Below are 11,511 nucleotides of genomic sequence, written 5' to 3' on the forward strand. Positions count from 1 at the left end.
TTTGATCTTTTCCGTGGGCTCCTGGAGGATGGCCGTGGAAAAAGGAGAATTTCGCAATGATACTGGTGCCCTGCGTCTGTACTCGCTTCCCTTTCTAGGCTAGGAAGACAGCTGGACCTCCGTTTCCTGAGCTTCCTCTTCTTCCTCCTCCCCAACCTACTCCGTGGGGGTCTTGGAGTTGGCCACCTGATCCTGGTCATTCCGACCTCGTTCCCCCTGGTGGCCCGTCCCTAGTGAGCGCATCTTTCTCACTTGGCTATGGGCTCTACTTAGAGGTCGTTTGGCGGGTGGACCGGTCGATGGTGTCTGGCTGGCCATGGCCTGGAAGACCTCTGCTGCACTCCTGAGCTGTTCTGGAGTGAACATATGTTGGAGTGTTTGGAAGATATTCTCTTGATGGGTTTAAGGAGCTATCCTCCCCTTATCAGTCGGTGGTCGGGTCAACCCTGCCACCGGTATCGGGGTTGGGAATCCTGGTGGTGTTTTCTCAATAGGGACATTGTTTTCATCAGTTTACGACATCCCAAAGTGCTGATTAGGATCCATGAGAGTTGTTTTGCTGGTAAAATAATGGCTTAGACTCAAAAGTATAGTTCACCCCTCCTTCTAACGCCAATTGTACCGGTGTGGAATAATCGGTAGGGTGTGAACCGGTATCTTCTGTGTATATGTAAGCCGGTTCGGAGTCTTGTAAAACAGAGCACGTAAACTAACCTTGGGGGTTGATCTGAGGAACGTCCCGGTAGCTCTCAAGTGGAGTATAATTATGTTTGTGAACGTACCTTATGACTCAGATCAACGAGGTATTTATAGGAGCCGGTAAGAGTCCTTGTTCAGGGAGGACTCTGCTCCTATTGGTTGGACGCAGGTATATTCCTTTGGGATATACTTTTACCCTCTATTGAGGTTTTATCTTTAGGCCCGTAGGCGCATGTAGATATTAACTTGAGCAAGCCCAGGCCCATGGGTAATGGCCGAGGGAGGGATACCGTCTGGGTATCTTAGTGAAACCGGTATGACGAAGTCAACGATTCTATAGTAAGTGTGGTGACCATGACGATGCATATCGGTCTAGCTGGACAGCTCACAACCTAGTGAGAAAGATGCGCTCACTAGGGATGGGCCGACAGGGGGAACGAGGCCGGAATGACCAGTTAGACCGATATAGGGGTTGACTAAGTTCCATACCGGTCCAACTAGACTTACTATAGAACCGTTGACTTTGTCATACCGGTTTCACTAAGATACCCAGACGGTATCCCTCTCTGGGCCATTACCCATGCGTTTGGTATGATTCTCAATTTTTTTTACTAATTCATCCATCGTAACCGTAAGCCGTACAAATTGATGTTCCCATGAAATCATACATAATCATGCGTTTGGGATGATTCTCGAATTTGGTAAGTACTAATTCATTCATCATAGCCGCAAGCCGTCAATAACGAATTGATCTTCCCATTTGATGTTGCGACACCTTCTACAGAAAATTGGATGTTGTTCCAAACTGTGAATGATGCTTGACATATTTTTTTGATGTTGTAGTGCAATGCAAATATGATTAGGTACTTATAGTGCGAAACTAAAGGTTATTTTTAGTCGAATTTTCATATTAAAGATTGATTGAATCAATCCCTAAAATCACGTCATCCAATTTAGAAATAATTTTGATTTAGGTGATCAACTTGCACATGATTGAAGATTGTAATTGATTGATTAGGGGGTTTAAAATTTTCGGCCATTACAATAGAGAATTGAATGACAAGTGGCGATTTATCCTAGTTATTGGACAATCTTTTAATCGAAAAAACTGCCATGTAGGATTAATGAGGGTGAGTGACTCGAAATTGAGGGAGAATTTGTGAGAGCAATTTTCAAGGTGACTCCTAGGATTTATAAAGCAAGGTTTATTAGTATATATAAATTCCGTATTAGATAAAGATTATAAAATTAGATTATTGAACATTACGTACATATTTAGGCGAATCCAACAAGATTCACATATATATGTTTATCATTATGAATTTGCGTAAAATGGTAATAATTTAGATCACAAGACCAGACAATATTGAAACATAAATACTTAGTTTAGACCAAACCATATCTTAATAAACTTACCACGTTGGCTTATTGTAAGTGAAGAGAATATACCCATAAGTAGAAAGACTCATTGTAATTTGCGTATACATAGAAGAAAGCTAGATTAAAAACTTCATCTATTTATTTTAACAACATAATTCCATAGTTTTACTCATTTCGAAAATAGATTGGCACATAAGCATAAATTGGTGATTTTCGCACCACACAAACTTAGGCTGGAGCATGCATGAATATGACATTGGTTGATGGCAGTAGTGGGTTACTATTATTATCAAAAATAATATTCGTCATGGGTATTGAATTAATGATATACTTCTTGTGGCTTTTTTCTAGTTCTACACTTCTTGTTTTGCCTTCCAATGCATTACTTTCAATAATATTTTTAATTAAACTATGCGTAGTGAAAAAATATTAAATTTTAAAATAAGTTTGATGAATTAAACAAGATTCTACTAGACTATGTTATATCTTATACATAAATAATAACAAATCGAACAAGATTATATTAATTGGTAAATAGTAAAATATTATGCGAGTGTGGCATCTAAAAAAAATGAAGGGTATATGATAGCTTACCTGCCTCGTATCCACCCAACCTACTACCTACATCTACATGTCATGATCAGTGCAATTTAACAATATGTATTGTTAGAAACTGACAGAACACAATGGCAAAAGAACAAAGATTTCAAGGTTGTGCCGTTGTAGAAGACCACTGACTTGAAAGCAATTACGGCCTGACAACGATGGTAATCGATCTGGCCGAAAAGCTCCCCAAGGTTTACACAGCAGCCTAGACTGCCACCACTAGCGGAATAGACTTTGGAGAAAAGCACGAAACCCAAGAAAGAGAGAGAAGAGAAGGAAGAGAAGAAAATGTTTTTGTGTGTATATTAAACTGATCAGAAGCACTGATTTTATGGGAGAGAATCAGGCCAAAAAATGGAAGGCAATAAATGGGAGGATATTAAGGGATTGCCATCAATCCTGTAACGGTCAAAACGTTACAGATCTCCAACGGTCACACACGCGCTCAGCCCGGGTCCAAAAAGTTAGTTAAGTTTATTCCCCAAAGCCCAAAGCCCAAGGCCCAAGGCCCTGGCCCGGTCGGCGCGCGCGTGTGTGATAGCAAGCCCAAACCAAACATGACATCCAACCACAAAAGCATCTCAAGTACCAACTCAATAATAGGAAGGAGGGAGGGAATATAAAAACAAGGAGGCATTCCCTCCCACAAGCAATGTGGGATAATAGAATGAAAGAAGCTAAGGCTTTTCAAGCCTTAACTCCAACAATCCCCCACAAAGGCTCTGAAAAGCAAAAGAAATTCCTGGGTAAGGAAAGGAAAGTACTTAAACACCAATATCTTTCGATTTGAATTGATGCATAGTGAAATGAGGCAACAACTTACTATCTAGTGAGTGAATTTCTCTTGAACTCACTAGAGTTCCGTTGAGACCCCCACAACACATACCTACCTTAAGATCGTGCATTCTCCACGATACATCACAAGCGCTTTATAGCCATGCGTATTCCTTGGGTCTAATAAGTGCTCTAGAAAGACAGCCCAATCTTTCATAGAAGGCGACTTAACCTCCACACTTACATAGCACTAGTGGAAAAAAGTGCTTTTGCTACTTGTCAAATGCTCCGGTTATTTTACAAACGTAGCATTTGATGATTTTCTTTAATATTTTAATAAAAAAATTTAACAAATGCTCCGGCTAAACGGAGCATTTGTGTTTCCTCCTTTTTAAAATTTTTATTTTCCCTCGATTCTAATTACTCCCCGCACACCACTTTAGTTTCGCTCACCTCTGTTCTCTCGCTCTTCCTTCCCATCAAACTGGTTCTCTTTTTTTCTCTTTTCCCCTCTGCACTTCGATCTCTCTCTCTTCCAGACTCAACCTCCAGCCAACAACCCTTAGTTTGATGAATGTCAGTCGCAAGCTTCATGCGTCCCTTCTCATGAAACATTCCGTTAATAATCTCCAGCACCGTGTCCATCTCCATGTCGATCGTGCAACATTTAGGGTTCCAACTCATCATGATTTCCATCCCTTTCTTCAACATCAAAGTCAAAATCCATTCGCACTCATACAACGACTTTATTCATCGTCTTCTTCCCCAAATCAATCGGATCCTAACTCTAACCCTAGTAATTCAAAAATGAAGCATCAGGAAATTGAAGGTCCAACCGTTGAGAACGATCTCTCTCCTCTTGCCTAAGAGACCAGAAAGGTTACTCATTCTCTTACCATGTTCTCAAATCTCTCGATTCTTTAACCCTAACTAATTCTTCTCGCCTTTTTCTCACTCCTCTTTCTCGGTCCTTTCTAGTCGTGAAATTTCTAGGGTAAGATTAGCTTTGAGAATTTTGGAAGTTTTTCGCTATAAATTCAACAATAGATGTGGATGGCTTAGCAACAGCAACAACAGGAACCACAACAGCAGATGTGGGCTCAAAAACGTGCGCAAAAAACGTCAGCCAACCTCCGCAATATCCGCCAGCCAAAGTTGGTGTTAATTGGTACTTGTTTTGCTTTGTCAGGCGAGGTACATCAAATCTATGGATTGATTATTTGATGTTTTTCTTCTGATATTTTTCTATAAAATCGGTGATTTAATTTGGTAAGGTTGACGTTTTTGATTTAGCTCATGAAAAATATTTGATCTTTTTTGTTGTTCTTCATCAGTTCTTAAGCGGTTAAATTATTAGGGAAGATTATTGAGTTATTGGTGATGATTTTCTACTAGTTTTGGGAGAGACGAATATTACCTAACATCAATTAGTTATCCGTATGATTTGATTTTGACTTGTCAAAATGCATTGCTAACTGCTGCACACCCTCTGTTCTTGAAATTATAGTCAGCATCTTAAGTTTGAGTTGTTCCAAAATTATAGGCCATTTTTTTTATTTTTGAGAGAATGTAAGTTAAACTTTGAACTTCTCTAGCCTACTCTGAATCAGGATTTGTAAGCAAAAGTTACCTTTTCTTATGGTGAACGCATTAAAATTATGACTAATGGAAGATAGTTATGGTTTTTGATTTAACTCATTTTTGAATGTGATTCTTGTTCTAATCCAACATATTATGTAGGGAAGAAGGTAATCTGTTGTTCACAATTGTAAATCAATTACTATAATGCTACGGTTATGATTTCTTCAGTACTTCAGTACTTCAGTCATAGTCATAAAACGTCTTTCCTCGTTCTCTTTGGGAATGTAACATTATTCTGTTTGTATTATCTGGAAACTATTGCAGAATAAGCCTGCTGCAGCTGGATCTTCATCTATGTCTGCAGCACCTTCTAATCCGGTAAGCATTAATACTTATGTATATCTATCTTGCTACTGTAAACATGATGCTTCCTTTCTTGCGGTTTACTGAGATGTAACTTCCATGGTGTTTTGTTTGGTGAGTGATGCTTGAATATAGTTAGTTTCTTAGGTTTATTGATTAAAATGCACCGTTTTATTTTATATTCTATAGATTTGGGAGTTTTGATGTTACTAATGATTTTTAATATAGGGATTCCAGTTGCCTGCTATCCACGATAAACATATGAATAGAGATTTATTTTGAAGTTTTCTATTTTATTATATTAGACTTTTCTTGATTAATCTTAGTTTCTTGCTTGAATATTTTATTATATTGCATTTTTTGTACTGTCTCCATTTTGTGTTTCTTTATTTCTTTATTTTTTTTGACCTGGGTGGTGGTTTAAGTAGATGATTGTCTCTTCTTGATGGTTTACTAATAGTACAATGATTAACTGGGGTTGACATTCTATAGCATTCTCTCCAGTGTTAAGCAATGATTACGACATCTCATGATGCTAATCTCTTGAAGTTGCACGAGGTTTCACCTTTGGCTCTCAAACCTAATCCTTACCTGGCGCAAGAGTTATTTAAACAATGGCTTTTGCTTCCTGAAACCAATTGCCTCGTAAGTCCTTTCATTTTGATTATGGAAGTTTTTCTTATAGGTTATTTTTGTTGTGTGAGATTATGGTGTGTTGATAGTTGATCTGAAAATCGCGATTGGTACTTAGATCTTTCTCTCTTCTTCTTTTGCTTTTCTTTTTCGATCTAGGGTTCTGCTATATTATTGTTCAATTATTTGACTTTGTAATTTCTTAAAATTTGATTATGATTCTGGTTATTAACATGGGAAAATTAGCAGTCAATATCTTTTTTCTAATCACAATAAAGAAAGAAAGAATAATCTAGTAGCTTACATCCTTGAAATAATTTTTTTAGAAATAACAAGATTGAATTGGCACGAGAAAGAGCTTTAATGATGGTTTGAACTTGGTCTTCTTACATGGAAATTTTACTCCATATTAGGTTGGCACTCCAAGCTTTAATTTGTGTTTTTAGTTATTGGAACCTCACATTGTATAGCATATTTTAAATAAATGAGATGGCAGACTTCATTGTTTAATAGTGAACAAGAATTCTTATTATTTAGAAGTATCTAAATTGCATTAGACATTTATACACCTAGTGATAAAAGTGATGTGTAGCTTATAAGCTTCTAAATGCATTTGAGGGAAATAGTTTTGTTTTGGATATGGTAAAAGTTGTGTTCAACACTATGATTTTCTTTTCATATATGTCCGCTTGTACATCAAGTGGATATATATGTGTAGAAGAGTGATGGAAGATCAGTTATTAGCTTTTCGAGGTGCTTTTGTTTTCATTCTTGATGCACATAGATGAGCTAATTTGTGGGCTGTACATCATACTTGACTTCTTATTTCTCAAACTTGCAGATTGATGCCCATGTTGTGGCAGGTGTGGCAACTTTCACTTTTCCTTGCTCTAACCAGGTGTGGCAGCTTGCAGCAGCTGAATTCATGATCTTAATATTGTAATTTTGTTATCAAAAGTTTTTTTTTATTGCCAACCTAGTCATTTTATTCATGAATATATGCCTATACTCTGCATCAGGAGCAGCTATTACCTGGTCAAGTTCTTATGCAGTTGCAATGTTATGATTATGTGGTGGCTTCTAGGTTGTTTCAGCACCATTTAATATCAGCAGATTGCAGCCATGGGGTCAGAAGGTAGTAAAGCAGGGGTCTCAATGAAGGGTTCTATTGTTTTCTCCTTGTCCTCCATCGTCTTAGGTAAGCCCTCAACCAATTAATCTACAGTTTTTTTTTTCAAACTTAAGTAGACCTTCTGGATTAACTTTTCCTGCAAGTTCTAGTACTAAGACTTCATTTTGTCATAAGCTATATTACTTAGATAGCTGGACCCAGGTACTCGTGTCTAGCACGGGTATGCATCTTTTAACAGATCTTAGCTCTTGTTGATATTTCGTAGTATCGCTTTCCAGCCTCTTCATCTTCTAGTTACTTTATATAGTTTCTCTTATATTTGATTTACAACTGATGTTTATTAGTTTTAACCATTAGTATGTAGGTTGATGCTAAAGCATCATGTCCTATGTTGTATGTTCTTAACTGTCTTCTTGTTTCAATTGTGAACTAATCTTTGACCATGTTGCTCGCAAACACTTTCCACATTGACTGTTCCTATATGATTCTGTCAACTATTTTCTAAAACATATAGTTCGTTCCAAGTTCTTGGATGAACTATACCTTTCTTCACCATTAGGTGATGATCTTTCTTCATCTTTTTTAATGGATTTATATTATTCATTTTTTTATAATTGTTTGTCTAAGACTCATATAAAGCTAATCACTTGATTTTCTACCTGTTGATATATTAACAGAATCACAATAGGATGTCTTGGTGGTGGTTGATCCACAAGATTACTCTGCTTTGATAGATTATCTCAAGGGAGATCAGGATGACCAACAGTTCCGTAGGAAGCTTGCCTGGAAGGCTTTTCAGCTCGTGGCTGCTTATGATTCCGCAGTTTCAGAGTGGCTGTGGAAGGAGACTGAAGGAGGTATGTCTATGTATGTATTATGAGCTACGTATAACACTTCCTGTAGATGGTAGGACTGGCAACTAGCCTTGTCTTTTTTTTTGGGTCAGGAACCCAGGAGAATGTCCTGGTGTCCTTTGTAATCGAGTTTTACCTTTTTTTGATGCTTAGTGAGGTTTACATGGAGTCTGCATGATAACGTTTGGACTCGACCCGACCCAGCCGAGTCGAGCTCTGCCCGCACAGTTAGGAAGATTATCTGCATTTTGAGCTGTTTAACAGAATTAGGAATCGCTAGTTTTCCGCGAAGACTTAATTTGCAAATCCTTAAATTTACTTCCTATGTCTGTAAGTTTAGGGCAATCAAATGCATTTCCCATATTTTCATGAGGAACCAGCTCTCTGCAATTCCAGGGCTGGGCTTTTACAGGCCTCTTTGCGATTGTGGGGTTAGTGCTGCTTGCTTGGTCCCCCTACTCTGCCTAGGCTGGAGGTTCATTAGAGGCACTTAGGTATGGACATTCATGTGGTATTATTTACACAAGAGTTTCAGTTAACATGCTGTTTGCACACTTTTGTTTTGGAATTTTTTTCTGCACTACTCCCTGTTGTAGGTCACGTCTTTGATCTACTTCATATTTTCTGATAATTCCGTTGAACCATTCTACGGTTAAGAAGTAGCATAGTTTTAATAGTAAAATTATCTTTTGTGCTTTAAAATTGCTTACTATAAACTGCCTATTAGAGAATTTGTTAATGCTATCTTTTGTTAAACTTGCTATTACTAACTGATAATGACTATTGTGTTTTGCTATGAGCTAACTGTGAACTACTAAAGCCAAACAAGGCCTGAATTTTTTAATGTCTTTGTTGCAGCATTTTTTAATGTTTCCATCTCATGTCTCTTCACCTTCTTCAACCATGACTTTCCCCCTTTCTGTAAGTGTAAGTCTTCCTTTCTGTATAGTAGTTTTTTTTTTTTTGTATTGTTGTTATTTTTTTTTTTGGGGTTTTTAATGTTTTACTTCAATCATGAAGTTTGGTTACTTATTCTTTTTTTTGGTGATTTATGTGTATGTGGATGTTTTTGTAGTTTACATTAGCTATTATTTCCTGTACTTATAGCTTGTTTTGCTCATATATCATAAAACGTTGATACTTCGTTTTTACTCTGTGTTGATGGGTTTTTCAGATATTAGTTTGCTTAATCAAGAATTATCTTTTGATTAAAAAAGGAAATAAATTGGGAAGTATTTTAGCAATGAAAATTGGGAAAATTATGATTTTCAAAGAGATATCATGCTTGGGTTTATCTGATTTTATATGTTATGTCTTTAGATAGTTGTTAATGTCAAATTTGACTATAGCCCTCTTCTGTTTTTCAGGTATCTGCATTCTCAGACACCAAGAACCGCTTGTATCTGTACAAAATTCTCATTGGAGTGTCTCTGATTTGCTTCACTTACTTCATTGGAAGTGCTTTAATTGCCAAGGATTACAGAGAAGTTAGTATTTGTACCTCATATAATATGACTAAAATTTATGATTCGCATTCATTAGCAATACTTCATGTTTGCAATATTGCTTGACGTAGCTGTATAGGGGGTTATGTTCTTTAGTTTGAACAGATGGTATCATTTGTATATAGCTCGAACTTAAGTAGATGTCATAATGTACATGAATTTACCAGTTTTATCCTGAAAAGTAGTATAGTGGAAAGCTGAATAAGTTGTCGAGTAGGCGAGGACAATTTAAACTGTGTTCGAAATGAATATTACGCAAGAATACAATTGGAGGAATATGTGAGAGGTACTCAGCTTATTTAGATTCACTCTTCCTTCTTAGGGGGGAAATTGGGAGGATGAGGCAACTCAAGGGTATGTGATATCTGGTTTGCAATTGCTGTTGATTTGCTGAGCTCACATGTGCTAGGATAGTACGAGTTTTGCAGACCTGTTACTCATGCTGCTGGCCAGCAGGAGTAGCAGGTCTGAATTTTTTTTTTATAAAAAAAGGCTCAAATGCTCCGGTTGTTAGCGAAAAACCGGAGCATTTAAAAACAAATGCTCCGGTTGTAAAACGGAGCATTTGTAAAATGCTCAAATGCTCGTATGACATTTGCTACGCGTTAAATACGGAGCATTTGGGGACTAAACAACAGGAGCATTTAAGGTTTTTTCTAGTAGTGTAGGTAGTCCATCAAGTGTTTCTCAATGACACCACCCCGGACGGATATGGAACTATTAAGAGCAAAAGCTCAACCCCTCAATGTATATCCATCAAGTGCGTCTCAGTAGAACCACCAATTGGCTATGGATAAAAAAGCACTACCATGCGTCAAAGGGATGAGAGATGTAGTGCAAGTTAAGATTTTATAGCTTCGTTTGACCTCAAACGGGTATCCACCTTAAAATGTCAACTAATGGGCTTTAGCCCCATCCCCCTCGACAACTCTAGGAAAACTCTCCTAGATAACCCCTTAGTAAATGGGTTTGCAAGATTTCTTTCGGACCTCACATATTCCAAAGAAAGTACCCCATTTTTCAGGAGTTGTTTGACGACTCCGTGTCTGATTCGTATGTGTCTCTTCTTACCATTGTAGACACTGTTCTTAGCAACACCAATGGCTGCTTGAGAATCACAATGAAGAGAGACAGGTGCACCCTGTCCTCCCCATAAAGGAACATCAGACAAAAGATTTCTCAACCATTCAGCTTCTTACCCTGCCAACTCGAGGTCAATGAACTCAAACTCCATGGCAGAACGTGCTATAAAAGTCTGCTTCGAAGACTTCCACGATATAGCACCACCACCAAGGGTAAACACATAGCCACTAGTTGAACTAATCTCATCATTATCAGATACCCAATTTGTATCACAAAATCCTTTAAGAACAGCAGGAAATTTAGAGTAATGCAGACAAAAATCAACAGTTCCTTTTAAGTATCTGAGAAGACGATGAAGAGCACTCCAATGTTCATTACTAGGGCTTTGGGTATATATCTACTAAGTCTACTCACTGCATAAGCTATGTCAGGTCGAGTACAGTTCATGAGGTACATCAAACTACCTATGATTTTCGCATATTCACTTTGAGAGACACTTTCACCTAAGATCTTGGTCAAATGAATACTAGAATCATAGCGAGAACTCACTGGAACAACATCAAAGAAATTAAATTTTTTAAGCACCTTTTCCACATAATGAGACTGACTAAGGGAAATGCGACCGGAGGTTTTCTTAAGTCTTACTCAAATCACATCAGCTTCTCCCAAATCTTTCATCTCAAACTTTGAAGACAAGAAAAGTTTAGTATCATTAACCACCTTTAAGTTGTTACCAAAAATCAGCATGTCATCCACATAAAGACATATAATAACGCAATCTGATCCTATCAATTTCGAATACACACAGGAATCAGAGTTGTTTACAAAGCCATTTGACACAACAATACTATCAAATTTTTCATAACATTGTTTTGGTGCTTGTTTGAGACCATATAAGGAC

The 11,511-nt window shown here is 37.5% G+C and overlaps 1 protein-coding gene and 1 long non-coding RNA gene across 3 annotated transcripts; both read left to right on the top strand.

The window, feature by feature from the left end:
- The first annotated feature begins 5,308 nt into the window (after nt 1-5,308).
- LOC104898841 (uncharacterized) lies at nt 5,309-7,491 on the top strand. Of its 2 annotated transcripts, none has more exons than XM_048633960.2 (3): nt 5,309-6,048; nt 6,878-6,934; nt 7,056-7,491. In XM_048633960.2, the coding sequence occupies exons 1-3, from the start codon at nt 5,917-5,919 to the stop codon at nt 7,173-7,175; spliced, it is 309 nt and encodes a 102-aa protein (XP_048489917.1). In that variant the 5' UTR covers nt 5,309-5,916; the 3' UTR covers nt 7,176-7,491. The 2 variants fall into 2 exon arrangements, with proteins under 2 accessions (XP_048489917.1, XP_048489919.1); XM_048633962.2 differs by having other exon boundaries at nt 7,062-7,491.
- Nucleotides 7,492-7,861: 370 nt separating this feature from the next.
- On the top strand, nt 7,862-9,509 carry LOC130592082 (uncharacterized). Its single transcript, XR_008970250.1, has 2 exons — nt 7,862-8,949; nt 9,390-9,509. It is a non-coding gene; the product is annotated as an uncharacterized LOC130592082 (long non-coding RNA).
- The last annotated feature ends 2,002 nt before the right edge of the window (nt 9,510-11,511 follow it).

This window comes from Beta vulgaris, chromosome 1 (assembly GCF_026745355.1).
Source record: "Beta vulgaris subsp. vulgaris cultivar EL10 chromosome 1, EL10.2, whole genome shotgun sequence".
NCBI classification, from domain to species: Eukaryota; Viridiplantae; Streptophyta; class Magnoliopsida; order Caryophyllales; family Amaranthaceae; genus Beta; species Beta vulgaris.

Bases quoted from the DNA above. Each gene is read 5' to 3' on its own strand.
- LOC104898841 (XM_048633960.2), top strand. From the start codon at position 5,917: ATGATTACGACATCTCATGATGCTAATCTCTTGAAGTTGCACGAGGTT. The intron at 6,049-6,877 runs GTAAGTCCTTTC...TCAAACTTGCAG, and splicing joins TTCCTGAAACCAATTGCCTC to ATTGATGCCCATGTTGTGGC. The intron at 6,935-7,055 runs GTGTGGCAGCTT...ACTCTGCATCAG, and splicing joins CTTTTCCTTGCTCTAACCAG to GAGCAGCTATTACCTGGTCA.